The sequence below is a fragment of the Pezoporus occidentalis genome, unplaced genomic scaffold, assembly GCF_034315485.1.
Source record: "Pezoporus occidentalis ecotype Australia unplaced genomic scaffold, CSIRO_AGI_Poc_V1 ctg3, whole genome shotgun sequence".
Taxonomy (NCBI): Eukaryota; Metazoa; Chordata; class Aves; order Psittaciformes; family Psittacidae; genus Pezoporus; species Pezoporus occidentalis.
Genome location: NW_026914940.1, coordinates 17,671,150 through 17,690,546, shown reverse-complemented (window position 1 = coordinate 17,690,546; position 19,397 = coordinate 17,671,150). Strand labels below are relative to the sequence as shown.

The following is a 19,397-nucleotide window of genomic DNA, read 5'->3' as shown; positions in this document are numbered from 1 at the left end:
CTAATTAAATTCACCATAATCTCGTAAACATTTAGTGGTCATGTTTACTCTGATGGAGACCATGGTCACCCACAGGAAGAACATAATTTTTCTAATTGAAATCAGAGACACATCTCATTCCTTATATCCCCATTTCAAACTTTTCTGGGCTGGCATTTGGAAGTGTCAGTTTCTTCGGTCTTGATAATGGTTAGGACCTGTCTAGGTTAAACATTTTGAGCTGGACCTGAATTTGGATCCTGAAAATGTACTCTGTTGCCCAGCATCTGTGCATAATAGTGAAGAAAATGACATAATAATGGAATCTGCATGAAAAAAACTATTCTAACACAGAGATATTTTGTAAGCCTTATTTTTTTTTCTGAAATATTTTCCTTCATTTTGCATTTTCTTTTGCATGAGTCTCTCTCACAGTCCTTTACTGCTTGCACTTAAACTTATATATGCATTATATTGCAATCTGAAGTTATTAGAGTATTAATGCAAACATTAGTGATGCTGTATCCATTTAGAAGTTGTGACACTAGACATATTCTTTACACTTCATACACAAATTTTCACTATACTAATCTACATTCTGATAATCATTATGAGCTTTAGAGTTTTAACACTGATGATGTTATACAAAAATGAAGTAAATTTTAATTAAGTGAAAAAGTGACAGCAAGGATACTCAAATATTGATTAAGAAAATTATTGTAACATTTAAAGACAGTTATTGTGTTATTTAGGTTTTTATGGAAGTAGAGACACATATTACATCACTTATGACTTTGTGGTGGATACCCTGAATTTAAAGACCATCTGATCTTGGAGTTGTCTGGATAATTTTAATATTAAAAAAAAAGAAAATCCTCATGGGTGGCAAATACCAAGAAGTGTCTCAGTTTCACAAGGTTCTTTTATTCAGGAACTGTTTCATGCCAAAGCCCAGCAGAGAGGAAGAAACTATGTTACTGGTTTCTATTAATACAAACATCAGTAGGTTTCAACTCTTTCAAATGCTTTGACAGAAGTAAATTAAAAAAAAACATAGCTGTTCTTGGTGTTGTTACTGGCAAAAGTGAAAGGTCTTACAGTGAGGTCCATTCACACCAGGATTTTATAAATTTTGTTAAAATACCTGCTTGACATTCTTTCTTAATACAAATACGTAGAAGTGGCATAAAGCAAGAGAGACTTAAAAGAGAGCGACACGGTGTAAGAAGACTAACAATATGGATTACTTATGAAGATAATTTCAACAGGATAAGATTAGTCACTTTAAATTGGAGAACCAAAAAAAAAAAGAAGGCTATTACTTTATAAAAGCCTGTGCAGCTCTGTCTGTCATGCTCTGTCTGTCCCTGATAGCTAGGGAATAGATGGTGAAATCTCCACTGAGCTACAATATGTAACAAGTAAGATCACTACTGAGTTTCCACAGGTGTTTTTTTACTGCCAATACTTAACATGTGTTAGGGTTCTCTCAGATGTGTGCCCACGCAGTAGCCCTGAACAGGGATTTCACCACGCTGTTCTTGCTTTACATGATACTGCTCTCACACAAGTCTCCTAAGATTTTTTTTCTGTAGAGATGTTTACCAGTTAATAGTAGCTGAGCTACCAGTGGCTGTTACTCTCTACTCTTCATGTAACAACTTATTGATCTGAATGCTTACCCAGCCACGTAGGAGTTATGGTTTCTATTCTCTCAGGAAGAGGAAGGTTTAAAACCACAAATCCTTCCTCACAATGGTGCCATAACCAGCAACATGTGTCCTGCTGCATATTGACTGAGCCTTAGAGGGGATACAAGTGTAAGTCTGTAGCAGAATTGTTTTAGAATGTTCAGACTTCAGGTGTACTCCTAATTCCTAACATGTTGTGTCATTTAATCAAACTCTATTTAATTCAAAATGAGGCTTAACCCATGGATGAGGAAGCATAAACTTAGAATTCCCTCTCCCACCTCATTGACAAGCAACCTGGTACCTACTCATTCACTGATCAGTGAATTCTTCTCTGCAATGTATCAGAGTTTCATCGACTAGCCTGTTCCCCTACAGAAAGATTGCTGCTTTTTCTTGGGAATCAATAACTATGGTCTGGATCCTCTCTGGCAAATGAATGCATTAACCTAGGGTCTTTCATTTATTTCCTGAGTAAGACAGGGCATTGTCTCCTACCTTCAGGCTGTGGGCTGTGAACCATCAGTGGATATAAATGGATGCCTTGCTATTTTCAGAATTTCCTAATGGTTAACTCTTGGCAGTTGTCTGCTCTGTTTGTTGCCGGATTTGGCTTCTGTCTAAGGAGCTTATCTCTCCTCAGGCATGCACAGAGAATTGAGTGTCTCAGATAGGGTTCTGCAGTCTGTTCCTAGGGCCTATGTTAGCATTGAAAATCCTAGGGCTTTAATGTTTGCACGAAAACCTTTATCTCACCTACCTGTAAGAAACTATGTCTGATTTGAGAATAAGCACTTAAATTCATTAAATCCAGGGTGATGTTTAAATCTAGTAAACTGTTACAAACCATTTTTTGCTGCCTCAAGTAATCAGTAGTTTGAATTGACATGTTTATTTTATTTTAGATAAGCTTTATGGGAAAATAAGACACTTTTGTTCTCACTCATACATTTTCCTTTCTTAAAAAAATGAATCTATGAGCCTGGAGGAGGAGATAATGATAACATGCCCACTATAGTGATAGCTGAGGTAGAATATATTGGAAAACAAGTTTCTCTACAGCTATGTGGTTGAAAAGCCCTGAGAAACCAACGGAAAAAAAGGCTTCTAGAAACATAAGAACACTACAAAATGTAACTATTGAAAATTTCTTATCAATAGCCTATCAACCCTTTGGAAGGTGGGTTCTGCAGGTACATAAAAATAAACATGGAGAAGAGTTATCCAGTTTTGGTGAAGGAAATATATCAATCTGGGGAAGGCAACTGAATATTGACCAGTTGAGGGAAAAGGATGGAGAAAAACAAGACTGAAGACAATAACAATTTAGAGATCACAGTATCACAGTATCACAGTATGCTAGAGATTGGAAGGGACCTCGAAAGATCATCTAGTCCAATCCCCCTGCCGGAGGAGGAACACCTAGATAATGTTACACAGGAATGTGTCCAGGCAGGTTTTGAATGTCTCCAGGGAAGGAGACTCCACAACCTCCCTGGGCAGCCTGTTCCAGTGTTCCGTCACCCTCACTGAGAAGTTTCTTCTCAAGTTTAAGTGAAACCTCTTGTGTTCCAGTTTGTACCCATTACCCCTTGTCCTATCATTGTTTGCCACTGAGTAGAGCCTGGCTCCATCCTCGTGACACTCCCCCTTTATATATTTATAGACACTTATAAGGTCACCCCTCAGTCTCCTCTTCTCCAAACTATAGAGACCCATCTCCCTCAGTCTTTCCTCATAAGGGAGATGCTCCACTCCCTTAATCATCTTTGTTGCCCTGCGCTGGACTCTCTCCAGCAGCTCCCTGTCCTTCTTGAACTGAGGGGCCCAGAACTGGACACAATATTCCAGATGCGGTCTCACCAGGGCAGAGTAGAGGGGAAGGAGGACCTCTCTCGACCTACTAACCACCCCTCTTCTAGCTGGGTTTGGTACGCCTGGGCTTTCATGGGTGCAACCTGTGCTCTTTTTTCCACTCGAACATGGCAGACAGTCACAAGATCTTGCAAAGCTTCCAGTAATGAAGTTTCAGAGGGGTAACAAAGAATTACATACCCCTTCATGGAGGTCCTGTTTTGATAAAGTGAACCCATTTTCTTGCTTTTTGGAGGGAATACAAGTGGAAAATGCTTTGGTGCTGGCAACCACCCCAGCCAACTTCCCACAAAATGGGCATGTGATGGGGGAAAGTGCTCCAGTACTCCCCAGTTCACGACCCAAAAGATCCTTCCCCTACACTCCTCAGGATCTGCACACCATCCCTCTTCTATCCATTCCCATCATTCTCTCCCACTATTCACTTCTCTATTCAGTAGCTCATTTACAGTACTTAGTATCATAGAATCACAGAACCATAGAATAGATTGGATTGGAGGGAACCTTTAAAGGTCACCTAATCCAACCCTCCCTGCTGTTGACAGGGACACCTTCAACTAGACAAGGTTGCTCAGGGGCCTATGCCACCTGGCTTTGAATGTTTCTGGGGATGGAGCATCTACTACCTCTCTGGGAAACCTGTTCTAGTTTTTCACCACCCTCATCATAAAAATGTTTCTTCCTTATATCTAGTCTAAATATCCCCTCTTTTACTTTAAAACCATTTTCTCTTGCCTTATCACAAAAGTCCCTACTAAAATATCTGTCTCCATCTTTCTTATGACCCTCCTTTAAGTACTGAAATGCTGCTCTGAGGTCTCTTCAGAGCCTTCTCTTCTCTGAGATGAATACTTCCAACTCTCTCAGCCTTTCCTCATATAGAAGAGGTGCTCCAGCCCTCTGACCATATCTATGACCCTTCTCTGGACCCTCCTTATGAACAAGGTCCACGTTTTCCCAGTGTTGAGGATTCCAGAGCTGAAGGCAGTACTCAAGGAGGGGAAAAAAATCACTTCCCTTGACCTGCTGGCCATGCCCCTTTTGATGAAGCCCAGGATATAGTTGGCTTTCTATATACATATAGGTGTACATATATATGTAGTTAGCACCTGATCCAGAGGCAGGACCTTGCACTTGGCTTTGTTGAACCTCATGAGGTTCTTTTGTGCACACCTCTTGAGCTTGTTTGCATCCCTCTGGATAGTGTGGTGTCCCTCTGATGTATTAACTGCATCACTCAGCTTGATAGTATCTGTAAACTGGTTAAGTGTGCACTTGATCCCACTGTCTATGTCATTGATAAAGTTACTAATCAACACTGGTTCTAATATTGGTGATCACCAGTCTCCTTCTGGACATTGACCCATTGACCACTATGCTGTGGGTGTGACCACCTGACCAATTTCTCATGAAGTGAATGTCCTTATCTCAACAATTTAGAGAGAAGGATTTTGAGGGGAACTGTGTCAAAAGCCTTATAGAAATCCAGAGATGACATCCATAGCTCTTCCCTTTTCCACTGATGTTGTCACTCCATCATACAGGGACACTAGGTAGGACTTGCCCTTGGTGAACCCATGCTGGCTGCCTTGAATCACCTCACTGTCCTGCACATGCCTGAGCATAGCCTCTAGGAGGATGTGTTCCATGATTTTCCTAGGCACAGTGGTGAAGCTGACAGGTTGGTAGTTCCCAGGGTTCTCCTTTCTACCCTTTTAAAATGGGTACGTTTCCCTTTTCCAGTCACAAGGGACTTCACCTGACTGCAGTGACTTTTCAAATATCATGGAGAGTGCTTGGCAACTACATCAGCCAATTTCCTCAGAACCATCATTTCAGGTCCTACAGACTTACGTTAAGGTTCCTCAGCTGACCTTCCTTTTCTGACTGAGGTACCTGTAGAAGCCCTTATTATTCCTTGCATGTCTTGCCAAGTTCAACTTCAGCGGTGCCTTAGTCTTCTTGACACCATCCCTGAACAGCCAGGCAGCTTCCCTGTACTCTTACTAGAATACTTGTCCCTGGTTCTACTGCCTGTGCATTTACTTCTTGCCCTTTAGTTTGACCAGCAGATTTCAACTCATCCATACAAGTCTCTTGTCTTCCTTACTTGATTACCTCCACCTGAGGATTGAGAGCTCTTGTGCTTTTTGGAAAATGTCCTTAAAGATCTGTCAGGTCTGATCTCCTCCCTTGGCCCTAAAGGCAGTCTCCCAGGGGGTCCTATTGATTAACTCCTTGCCCAGCTATAGCCTAGGCTGCCTCTAATCTTGGCATCACCTATTAATTCACTTGTGTTTGTGACCAACAGGTCCAGTATCACATCCCCACTGATAGAGCTGTCTATTACCCAGCTTAAGAAGCTATCCTCAGTGATTTCCAGGAGTCTCCTGGATTGCCTATAGCTCACCAAGCTACTTTTCTAGTAGAGGGTGGTTGAAGTTGCCAAGCAGGACAAAAGCCTAAGAGTGCAATGACTCCTGTAGCTGGAGTAAGAAGGTCTTATCAATAGGTTCCCCTCGATCAGGAAGCCTGTAGCAGATAGCAACCATGAGCTTTCCTTTGTTGCCTTGGTCTCTGATTCTTACTCATGAGCTTCCAGCCTGCAGTGTCTGTTCTTCAGAGGCAGCTCTTCACACTCTATCCATTCCTTGACATAAAGAGAGATGTCTCTGCCCTTCCTTCCTTGCATGTCCTCTCTGAACAGCCTGTAGCCACTGATAGCCGCACTCCAGTTACAGGATTTGTCCCACAAAGTTTCAGTAATGGCAACTAGGTCATAGCTTTCTATCAACACTGTAGCTTCAGACCCTCTTGTTTGTGGCCTGCACTGCGTGCATTTGGTGCATAGGCACTTCAACTGGGCTGTGTGCCATATCACCTCCTTAGAGGAGCATTCCTTAATTCCTTTGAGGTATTTCACTGCCGTTTCACTGTTAACTCCTATTACTTCAGGAGTCCACACATCATCTTCGTAAGACTTCAACTGTGTTTCAGTATAGCCAGAACACCTCACTGCATTCTTATTATATTCCTTAACACAGAAGAAGAAAACCTCTGTTCCTGCTTCAAGATAGTCATGGATATTGTATAGTGAACTATAAATTAGCTTTATGTAATTAGAGATGGGAAATGATTAGCTGTGGATGCATAGAATACGTAGGGATTTAAATGGTTTAAGTTAATTTTTAGTATTCGTAAACTCCACAAGTATATTTGCATCACCTTTCATTTAGTCAGAGAAAATGTTATATTTCATTTCTGCTTATATTTGGAGATAGTGCATAAACTGCCACTGAGCTTTAGTAACAATGGCTTGGTTCCAGAAAGACCTCTGGTTAATGGGCATTGGATTGAATCCCTGCACTTCCAGTATTTGGATTTTATGAAATGTTATTAGACTGACAGTATTCTTAAGTAGAATAAAGTTATTTCAGCCATATATTTATATTTACATAGAGACATTACATCTTTTTCCATATTATCTATTTTATATCATTGTTTTGTGAAAAAATATGCAATATATTTTCAAATAATGGAAAGTATGCATACCACAGATACCATCCTGTCTCTTAATAGGATTTTGCATGGATATTCCCTCTGAAGTAGTTTTGCAAATTGAATTTCAAGCTTCCAAAGAAAACTGAATTACTATGGGTTTAACCTTTTGTACCATGTATGTTTCTTGAGTTATTTTGTAATTTTCAAAGTTGGCAAGAAAAGCACCAGGGTCTGGGCGCAGGACTGGGTCTCAGAGGATCCTATTCTATTTGTCCTCCATTGGATTTTTCTTCCCCACCTAAGAATGGACCCTTTGAAGCCTTACTGTGACACAAATAACACAGATGAAGCTAGGCAGATGGTTCAGAAAAACTTACAAGTCAGTTTTACCTAAACTACTCAAATGAAAAAAGAAGAAACTATGTTACTTATTGCAAATGCATTACCAAAAAGGCTGGGTGATAACAAAGAACCAAAGTAACACTTAAAAATGAGGTTTGCTACACCGAATTGGTAGCCTAATAGCCTAATAGCCCAGTAGCCTGTTAATGTCCTGCTTCTGCAATAGCAATAATGTGTGAAACATATTTTAAATTAAAGATGTATAAACCCAGCTGTCCCCATCAAAGTCATACTCTCAAATAATACTTCCTTTACTACTGATTACAGCAGTTCTATTCGTACAATTTAAAAGACTGTACAAAAGAAAATTTTTCTTTACAGAAAGAAAAGTGAGAAATTTTGATATGAAATTCCAGCTTTAGTTCAACCATGGTGATTAAATAAATCAATAATTTCCACCTTAAAAAAAATCAAAGATTAACATTACATCAAGGCCTCTGGCTCCAGACTACCTAAATAGTTTGCCTAAGAAAACAGTTAAAAAAAATACTATTGCTGAAACTAAATATACAAATGCTTAAATAAGCAAGAACTAAAAAATCCAGTACTCAGTGAACTAAAAAATCTCTACTATCAGTTCCCATAAAGGTTAATGCTTTTAGTTTACATTCAACAACTGATCTGGTTTCCGAAAACAAAGCCTGGAGAGACACCGTATTTTGTAGAGCTTGGAAACTGTGCTCCCTAATTTATGTGAATCACAAGACCATGTCAGTGGTTTCAAGTGATTTGAATCAATTCAATGACTCTTTCTCCTGTTTACAACAAATTCCATTATCTTCTTGCATCTGAAGGACCATATATCTGATTTTTCTCTGCATAACTGATATTCTATCAAACTGTCTCTTACTTGATCCACTAACAATGTATCTATGCCTCTTTCATTTTGTTGTAAGATTTACTAATCTCTTTATGATGCTGGTTCCAATATAAAGACTGTTCTCCATAAAGTACCAAAGACCAGCTATCACCTTAAATCCATGATTCATTCACAGAAATTAGGATGCTCGCTGTCCATCACCAGTTTTGACTGTTTTTTGACTGACCTACAGCAATCCCAAGGTTTTGCTCACCTTAGCAGCACTGCCTCATCTTTAATCATATTCCTCCATGGATAGGACCAGTGGTAGTGAGTCATTGCAGCAATGGAAAGCTTTTCTAAGTAAAAGAATGACTAAACACTGGAATATATTGTCATATGGAGGTGAGGGTGTACTCTCTAAGGGTTTTGAGGTACAAATATCTCAGCCAATTAAAAATTACTTTTCCCCCATTGTCCATGCTTTGCCTTGTTTGGAAGTGCTGCTTCTGCATCATGAATAGCAAAACTGGATGTGCATGCAGACTGAAATTGCTGCTGTTCAAAATACAGCATCAGTATATCTGTTTTCATTAAATAGAGAGTGGGATTATGAAGTGTGGTGCCTGAAATCCCAACACATGGTTACTTTTCATGTTTAATTCTGGAAGGTCTGAGGACAGAAGTCAGAGCAGCAGAGTATCATACCTATACAGCTCCTAAGAACGTTGAACAATGTCAGCTAGCTATCAAGAATGGGCTAGGTAGAGTCTACAAAGGAAAAGAGGAGAGGCCGTGTGTCTTCTAGAAGTCTCTTTCAACTTACATTTTATGGTATATAAAATGTGAATAACTCCTTTGACTTAAATTAAGAAACACTGCACTAAATTGGGTTTGCAAGATCTGATTTTTCTTACTCTATGGAGATTTTACTTGCCATAGTGTAAGAAAGACTTTAAAGAGACTGACAGAAATACTTTTCATTGTATTTACAAACAGCCCTCTGTGTAACCATTTTGTGCAGATAAGAAACCTGAAGATGTTCTAAAGGAAATTAATTACTTAGATACTTCTATGCTATTGAAGCTTTCACATGTGGTGCAGCACTGATTTTCCTATTTCAGTTATCACTTATCATTATACATTTACTGCTTTGGTATCCATCTTCTCAACTTTCTTCTGTTCGGTCATCATCTGAGATAAATAGGTTTTATTCTGCATTCCCAGAAACCCTTTTGGAGCTATCTCATTTTAAAAGAGAAACAAGTATATTTCTAATACACATGTGTTCAGCATTAACCTTTTTAATCATAGATTCTTTAGGCTAATAAAAAGTAGTAAAGAGAATACAACCAACCAGAGGAAAAACAGAACCCTTCTGAAATCACCAATTGGGAGTTATCCAGACTGAATAGAACTTTGCATACTGTTGGGGTTGGATTTTGGAAAAACAGCATGAAAATGATTTTCCATATTTTCTCAGACACATTTTATCCCTTCATGGTATTTGTTTTCTTTTTTATTTTTTTTTAATTTGTTTTATTCTAACATTTTTTGTGTGCATGTATGTCTTCCAAATGTACAACATAGCATAAATGAAAGATGTCCCACTTCCTGAGCTTTTCCTTTCATTTCAATATCTTCTGTTTCAGATCACCTTGACCTACTGCCCAGACCAGCTTGGAAAGTTGTCTCTTTACTGGTTACTATTTCTTAGTGAACTTGTGTTATTTGAAACTAATGTAGAGTGTAGCCAGCCTATAATTACTTATTTTTGCAAAGCAGCATTTAATGTGGGTCACTAGCAGAAAATCCTAATAGCTTCCAAAAGAAGAGAGTATGCTTTTTTTTTCAAAATTATTTCAAATTAACAGCAACTTAAGCTTTGAAAAGCTTTTTTTTTTTTTTGTTCTGTGTTTGAGATATTGAAAGCAAACATGGAAAAGGCCTGACAATTGTGCAGGAAAGGCACTGAAAGCAGGAGGCTGGGAACCATGATTTTCAGCTTCAGAGGAATCATTTAAATTCTTAATGGCAGCTTCTCAGATAAAGAGAAAACAGCATTCTCTGAAGGGTAGCCAGCTGTTTAAGGCTCAATAATCAGGCTTTTATTTGGCCTGCCTTCTGGAGTTGCTTCTATCACAGATAGTCATGCTGGCAAGCAAAATAAAGAGTTTTTATGTCATAGGATATATACTTGTAATGCTTTCTTAAAGAGCCCAACATAATTTTAGCCTGAAAAATGTCTTCTGGACATAGATCTGTCTGTACTAAGCACAAGTGCATTTGACAGGCATTAAAAAAAAATAGATTTGCATGTGGCTTACTCATCATGATTTCCAGAACTGTCACCATGTGCTCAGGTATTTTCTTTCAACATTCAGATATGTTTGAGTAGAAATAAATGGCCAACAGAGATGGACAGAGCCTTTATACCTCTTCATGTTTCCGTCTCTGTTTATTCCACAGTAATGTGAATGGAACAGATTCCCTGATCCTCAGACAAAGAAAATTCAGTTTTACTGTAAGAAGGCCACACAGACAGCATAAGTAGAACTCATTCTACCCTTTTATTGGACTATGGAGTAGGACAGGAATCAAAACTGCAGTCATTTGTCCAAGTCAAATTCTTTCTGATTTTTGTGGAAAAGTGACTTGAACATGGGCAGCAGAATTTATCACTATTACTCAACATTATACTTTTGAGGCCTGTATACCCTCATTTAATTTATATACTTTTGGAAGACATCTCTTATTTTTCTTGTTCAGCAGTAAGAATTTTCTCTAAGTAATATTCCTTGTGTCTTTTTGGACATTTCATCATAATTTTTAGAACTATGTTTGACTGTCCTTTGAAATTTTTCCTCAGTTGACAAGTATTTGTCTCATCCTTTCCTTACATTTTTTAGCATCATCTACTAATGTTTAAGGTCCCATGTCACCCACTTTTACACTGCTGATTTTATGTTTTGTGCAAATATTTCTAGCCTCTGTTTTGAGAAATTTCCTTTACTTATATTTATTCATTGCCTAAAAGTGCCTCAGAACAGGTGCTTCACCTTCCCAATATCTGACAAAAATGCCATGGGCAGTGCCAGGCACAGCACTGCTGGAGGCAATGGAGGACAGAGCTGTCTTTTGTGTGCCTGGCTTTATGCAGGGTTTAAACTCATATAGATTCCTTCTAAATGTAGCTTTTGCACTTCTAAATTCTGCAGTAGTGCCCTCTGACAAAAACCCTGAATATTTCTGAGAACCAAGTTACTTGAATTTAAACATCTGAATACAAACCTAGTTTCACACTCTATGACTTGAATGTTTATTTTTACAATATGTTTGGTTCTATCCTAAGTCTTATGCAATAAGTTATTTAGAATGTTTTTTATTAAGTTTCATGATCTTTTTTCAACATTTTTCCAGTACTGCTCAGATGAAGAAATGATTTAAAAAAATCACATACAATGAAACCACTAAGGTCGTACGTATGACTTGTGTCTCTAAGTTCTTCTTTGAGTTATTATTTTGGGGTTTGTTTTTTTTTTTAGTAAACAGATTTAAGTTCCTACTTTTTCATTTTTAAAAGAAAATATGGGAGAAAAATGTTATTGGAAAAATTTTTAATTTTATGTCTTTTTTGAACTATAATAAATGGCATGCTGCTGCTGATGATGAATCAAGGCTATCTAGTAACTGACACTGTGTTTTGTGTTTATCATCTCCTCACAATAAGATCCAGCATTCTGGTTTTTGTCTTGACTTACACTGAATTTTTTAGCTTGGAAATATCAAATGTTTTAATGACATTTTTTGTCTTTTATTTCCATGTCCATTATTTCAGTTTTATGCTTCTGAGGTAAAAATCCTTCAAGTTGTAATGAAGAATCCATATCCTTTTTCTATTCAATCAGGTTTGAGTTCTGGTAGTCTCAGATGTGATTAAAGTTATGCAGGTTTTTTAGCAGTTATACCAGCCAGCATGATTAATAGGTCATCCATTATTCTTAGATATGTTACATTTACTCTAACCTTCTATCACTGAGAAATTAGATTTCCATGTCATTTTTACCCTCTCTATTCACTTTTGATGAAAATCCATATCATATTATTGTCCTTTCTTATATTTACCAAGCAAAAAATGAACAATATTTGTCACTCAGCAGAGTCAGAAGAATTTCAAGAGATTCTTACCTGTAATTCTGCTTTTCATTTCCTATGTGAAATCTGTCATACTGTGAATATGCCCGGTTTCCTTCCCAGTCCATTAATTCAATTCTTAGAGAATATTGCCTCTGACTTGTTATTGCAAAGATAAATTCATTTCCCAGCCAATGTTCACCTGATGGACTACCAAAGCCCTAGAAAAAAGTTGGCAAAACAACTAGATGTAATTGTTGTAACTGATAGAACTTTTATACAATAATAAAACCATCAATATATTTTACCTATACATATAAATTACTGGTCATAGCTTTCTGTGCTCCAGTTTGATTATCTCTATAATGAGTCTACTAATACATGCCATGTAGGAGTGTCATGCAGGCTAGCTAATATTTGAAAGGGCAGTTGGGGTTATCAGTGGAAAATCACTTTCCAATTACAAGATATTAATAGTGTGATGTTATATTTGCACATCCTTCAATGGGAATACTGGATAGTCATATTCTATAACATATTTCATATAGCGTTAAACCTAGTTATCATTAAGACAGTTAAGTCAAAACACAATTCTGCTATACAGTATAAAAGGTTAAAGAATTTAATTTAGCCTAGACTATACACTGAATTCAAGTTAAACATGGATGATATCTCATGTCTTAACTTCTAAAGAAGAACGGACCATTCCTTTGCTGTCAAGTTTCTGCCACAGCCAAAGGAAGGCTTTTAGTTTAAAATCCTCTTCTGTATATAAGATCTACTGGATAGGTGTCTGTGAGTGATCCTCAGTTGTAGCATTTATATACTTCATTCTTTTGTTTTAACTGGCCTACCTGAGCAGATATTTGGTGCTCGTTATTACTAGAGGCTTAGAAGATGTGCCACATTTAACTGTGCGGAGCTGAGTACACAAATTTATGTTTCAAACACACATAATCAGCCTATTGGCTCAGAGACCATCAAGTGATACTTATAACAAAGTGTTTAGTCTGCAAGAATTGAAATTCAGTAGTCTGTGGTGAGTCTCAGAGAAGGCTCAAAGTTAAATATGGGAGGACATTAATAGTTGGCTTTTCCTTTCCTGCACACTATTTTATTATACTCTTTCTCAAATAGAGAATTTCCTATGTAAGTTCCTGTAAATACTGGTTGTAGACAATACTGGTGATATCTTGCTTTGACATTAGTCTTCCAGTGTGAAGTCCTGCTCCTCAAGCTTTCCCCTGGTGATGCTTCTGTATCTGTCTCTCACCTACTGCTTTGATTGCATTCACATGCATATTTGGCATCATGCACGCTTCCTAAAACACAAAAACCTTGTTCCTCACCTGCATAAACCCTGTCTACAGCTGACATACTCTTCTGTATGTTTTCACTATTTACTATCTGTTCCTTCAATCTTTTCCATCTCCTAACCTTCTCTCTTTGCCCTGTGACTGTCACACACGGTCTCTCCTGTTCTAGCAGCTTTGGCAGTGTCATACCAGAGCAGTCAGTGGTTTGTCTGCAATATTCTCTTTCACCACTGGTCATAGCCACTTGTCTCAGGAAGGCAAAATATGCTCTACAGTGACTACTTAACAGAGAGTTTGTCTTCCTAAAATCCAGAAAGTAGAATTTGAACCATAGGTGTTCATATATCAGCCAAAGTATGTTTCTTTGCAGTCCACATGGTTTCTGATTCACAGAGGATATAATACTGTTGTTATCAGCTGTCTCCCTTTAAAAGAAGATATTCGGGAAATCCTTTCTCCCTTTTTCCCAATGCCAGCAAGCTAAGCTGACTCCCCTTTGAACTGTGGTTCTATTGAATTATATTTGTCTTATCTTATTTAGATTGAAGCCTATTCAGGATGAAATACATGTGGGTTTTTTTAACATAATGTGTTCCCATATGTGTTCTATATAAACTCCAGACATCATATATAACTATTTTGAAATAATAATAACAATTTTTTTTCTTCACATTTACACTTCATTCTCCCTTTTCACATGTACTGTTACACTAACACGACAATCTGTCATTAAGTGGTTTTTTCTTCTGACCAGAGGAAATGAAGTTGCAGCAAAAGGGAACTGGAGGAATATAAAAAGCAATATAAAATTATGAGGAAAGCTACCACACTAGTTAGAAAAAACTAAATCTTACTATAAGGAGCTACAATATTGAAACCCAGATTAGAAATGCCTAAACAGTGATTTTTATTTTTTTTTTTCTTGTCAAGGGCAACTTCTTTTTAAACAAAATCCTTGCTTATATGAAAAGAAAACCAAGGAAGCAAGTGGAAGACAAAACATATCTCTGAAGCAAGGAATGTTCCTAAGAAGTTGTGCATTTTTTAAATACTTAATATGGCTGGGAAAAACAATAAACAAAAAGGCACTCAAACTTTCATAGATCTGAAACAGAGAGCATCAGTACATTTCTGTTGAGTACAGAGTTGGGAACCATCTCTTCAAGTATAATTTTATTATACCAAATTCTACTGCTTCCAACCTGTATTTAGTCTACAGTTTACGGCCACTATTTCAAACCTGAAGAAAGACTTTCATGCTTGTTAGTTTTTCCACATATTTTGGCTGACTTTCTAACTACACAGCTTTCCCTGTTTGTATCTTGGTCTGTCACTGCTGCAAAAACACTACTATTTTGATGCTTCTGTGCACAGAAGAGAATGATGTGCAATTAACAAAACCCCCTGAAAATCATAATTAAACCTTCCCTTCTCAGATGGTGGCAAAGAAAATGGTTGTGCCAGGTTCTTTTGATTTGCCTTCAAGATCTATAGCCTTCAAAGTATAAAATATAAGATCAAATCAAATATAAAATCTCTTTTTTTATTTTTATTTTTATTTTTTTCATTCAGCCATAATGCTTAAGGAAAACAAGCTTTTGCAATTGTTATGTCCACCTGTCCTTTATTTTCATGCAATATTTTTTGAACGCATTTGAGGTTGAGATAGAAATCACACAAACTTAAAGTTCAATGAGTTTTCAGGAGAACTGGCATCTGGGATGAGCTGCTGCTGAGAGAAATGCTGAAGAAGGAACTCAACAGCTGCCTATTTCACTTGCCTATCAGCAGGCGCACACCAGGCAGCCAGGTGCAGATGCTGAGCATGTATTGCCTTAGAGAATCCTTAAATATCTGGGAGAGATTTGAGGGACATAAAAGGGGAACTCAAGCTATTGCCACAAAGGCTCTTAGAAAATAATAGAGATTCATGAGATTATTAGTAATAAATATAGGACTTCTATGCAGGACACAGGACAAAAATCCACAGAAAAGCAGAACTCATTAATTTTGCTGTTCATGAGATAGTTCAGTAGTTGTTCAGTAATGAAATTTCAGTAAGGAAATGCAACCATTTTAGTTAGTGATGTAAACACAAGCCATTTATGTTTATACTGCCGCTTAAATCTGTGGGGTCCCACACGTTAAGGTGACTGCAGCCTTGTCTAGGACCATGCTTATCATCTTCGATAGACAAGGAGTTTGGATTTGAGAAGGACTTAAAGCATACTTCTGAATCTTAAAAGTTGACATTAGGACTCACGTATTCAGACTCATAGCTGCCATGAAATGTTTTTGTTTCCCAGTACATGTATACTCTGCCAACATACTCATTGGGTTTTGCATTCATATTGCTATAGCAAATACTTTCAGAATTATTTGAGTTAAAGTTTTGTACTTAAACTCAAGGAAGTAAATTAAGTGCTCCAAGTCATCCTCAGCTATCAATCTTCCAGGAATAGGAACATCTGTGTTTGTTTGTAGTGAATGTGTTTGTTTGTAGTCAACTACATTTTAAGTCCCTCTGAAACCCAGTAGGTAGTAAACACTGCTCCGAAATTACATTTTAAATGACTATGAGACACTATTTTGTCATTAACTTCCTATATTTTGCTCATTGTATGTTTCCAAGTAGAGGGATTAATTGTTAAAATTTAAATCTTATTCCAAATATACTAATTTCCCATTGAAATTTCTGTAACATTTTGGAAGGAGTGCCAAATCAGAGCCTTGAACTTCCCAAAACAGTGCTTAATGTAATGGGAAAAGTTCAGAAATTTCCAAAAGTTTTCAGAGGTCTCCTACATTATCCTTGTTAGCACTCTGGAAGTTGGGAGAATATAGCAGGGAAAGACTCAGAGGTACTAGGATGAAGCAAAGGAGTCTTATGGCTCTTTATGCCTATAACTATATTGTATATTGTGTAAATTCTGATATAGTGACCAATAGTTATGTAAAAAAAAAAATAAATTGTAATTTGTTTTTCTTTAGCATGCACTAAAGCACTTACAACCAGGAATCACAGACACAAGTCCATGATTTCATAATTTCATAAATTTTATATATTTTTTATATCAGCTTGTTTCCAATTGCATGGTGATTAACAGTCAAAACTACTAAGGCACTCACAAGCACAAAGAAACAAGCTTCAATACTTGTTTTAAAAATGACCTTAAGAATTTACAAGTTGATGATTATTCAAAAATAATAAGTAGGGTGCAAAAGAGTTTTATTAGCTTTGGCAAAATCTGTGGGGGTATTTGGCTTGAATCATGTTACTCCAAATTCATTAAACAATTATCTCTCTTATATTATTTATTTTGCCTGATAATGCTCATAGGAAGCTTTGACTTTTTATAGACAAAACAAAATTGAAACCAGACACAGTCAACATATCCTATGGGTTCATCTCCTGTCAGACAATTCACTGAATAAAGCAGATAATAAATCAGTGTTTTACAGCAGCAGTGTCTTCTCAGAAGCCGTAAAGAATATTCATCTCTTTTTGCCTTAGCTGAGAATGTGGAATAGATTCTGTTTAAGAAGATAAGTTCTAAAAAGGTCAGTATACATCTTCATTTAGATCACATTGAATCATTCCTTACAATATTTTAAATAAAGATGTGGTCTATAGAAATGACTTCAGCTTCCTCAGAGAACAAATACCCTAATAATGCTAAATATTCAGAATTATTTTTATAAAATACTAATAAATATTTATTGGCAAGTTCAAAAAATACGTTTAGATTAAAGCCAGAGGTACCTTCTCAAAAGTCTAAAAAAACCCCTAAATTCTTGATATTTTAAGGAATTAAATGGTTATATAATCAGTCCAAGTTTGAAATGTGCATCTCAAAAGCTTCATATGCTGCAGCAATTCAGGCTGTTGCTCTCTGTTCTAGAACAAATACATTAGTAGACCTACAGAAGTTCAGTTTTTTCTTTTTTTTTTTGAAAAACATACAGCATAAGTTTATCAAACTTCCTTTGTCCAGGTAATGGTCCGCAAACATCTGTTTCCTACAGTGACCCATATACAACAGACAGTGCATTATCCACAGGCCTCGATTTCAAACTAAATTCCTTACTGTTTAACTAAAAACAGCAGAGCATTTACCACTCAGAAAATTTATACTGAGACCCTCTCTCCCAAACCACCTTCTTCACTCTGAATAGATATATACAGGCATTTAGTGTGGCTCCTAGTAAGTGCATCCCAGGGAGATTGGTATGTTTTAAAGAAAACTCAAGTTTTGTGATCAAAGAAAGATGAATTAGGAGTGTAAGAGATCTTTGTGTGCTGTTCTTTCCAAAGAAATAAATTGCTTGGTTCAGGGCTTTTAGCCCTCATTTAAAACCTGATTTAAAATCTTTAACAAAAATTTCTAAAAAACCAAAAGTACCTTGGTTTCAATTCAGGCAAAAAGAAAGAACATTTGGAGGTAGGGCTTCATTCTCTTTTCTTTTCAAAAGACACTGATTCATCCCATATAGCAAAGATGTGCATGACTAGGAGCATAGATACTACAGGGAAGATCAATGGTCAAACCATCTATATGTAAACTTGATCAGGGATTTGAATCTCTGCCCCATAATCTGCCTAAATACCAATCAAACTTAATGGATTGCTTTTTTTCTCTCTTGCTTTGGCTCATCTGCTACTCTAAATAGTTTAAGAACAGAAGGTGACTCACACCAGGGTCAAAATGTTATAGTGCTAATTTTACATGCTAGCCCCGAAGTGAAGAGCTCCTCCAGTGAATCCCAGATGGAACAGATAAGGCAGGAGATGCTCATCCCTGAAGAAAAAGCTGTTCCATGATGAAAGCACACAACTATCAATTGGTAGGAACTCTGCGACAATTCTACTAAATATTCGAATCACTGATTCGCAAAACAACCTCTTAAAATCTCATCTGGCATTTCCATCTTCTGGTTAAAAAGTATCTTTAGTAGCATTAATCTTTCTCATGGTGCTCTGCTACAGGATGTTAGCATAATTAAGCTTAATCATGATATCATTACATAAAGTGTATTGGGTTTTATATGTATGGTGTGCCTTACACGGTTATATTAAGAGCCTTTGGAAGACCACATAAGTCTAAGTGGCATACACTAATGGTGTTAAATTGAAACACTTGTGGCAAAACAGACATAAGTATATAGCCATGTGTCAACACAAGTCTTGAAACTGATGTTACCCAGTTATATTTGCATAAGGGAGACCGTGCTGAGTATCACACATTTAAAACACAACTGTGCTCCAATAATAAATTGTGTATAATTTTACATCCAAAAATATGTCCCAAAATAAAAATGCTTCCTTGTGTGGTAACACCTTCTCTGGTGCCTAATCTAGTGATCCAAACCCCTCTGAAACAAATATTGTTTCATTCTTGTTCTCTGAGGTCATACTGTTGAAATGCACACTGTAGATTAAGCCTTGCTCAGTACCAAGTTTCATGTGCATGCTTTCAGAAAACTGAGTATGGTCTCTCACTGCTTTGATATCATGTCTGTCTCCACTGGACATGCTGGATTCAGATTTCAGGTGAACCAGAGTACATGCTGGCTCTTTTTTATGACACTGATGAAAGTGACAATTATCTGAGTAACAGTTGCAGTCAGAAGTGACTTTTTATTAAACTAGCATGACATGTCATACTTTATCACAGAGGGGTGGGTCTCCATGAAAGGCGT

The 19,397-nt window shown here is 37.1% G+C and overlaps 1 protein-coding gene across 1 annotated transcript in view; it reads right to left on the bottom strand.

Moving 5' to 3' along the window:
• ANGPT1 (angiopoietin 1) overlaps window positions 1-19,397 on the bottom strand; it is a 162,296-nt gene that overhangs the window by 26,911 nt on the left and 115,988 nt on the right. The window contains exon 7 of the mRNA XM_062627177.1: window positions 12,436-12,602. Within this exon, the coding sequence (XP_062483161.1) occupies window positions 12,436-12,602 (167 nt within the window). The remainder of the gene's footprint in view (window positions 1-12,435; window positions 12,603-19,397) is intronic.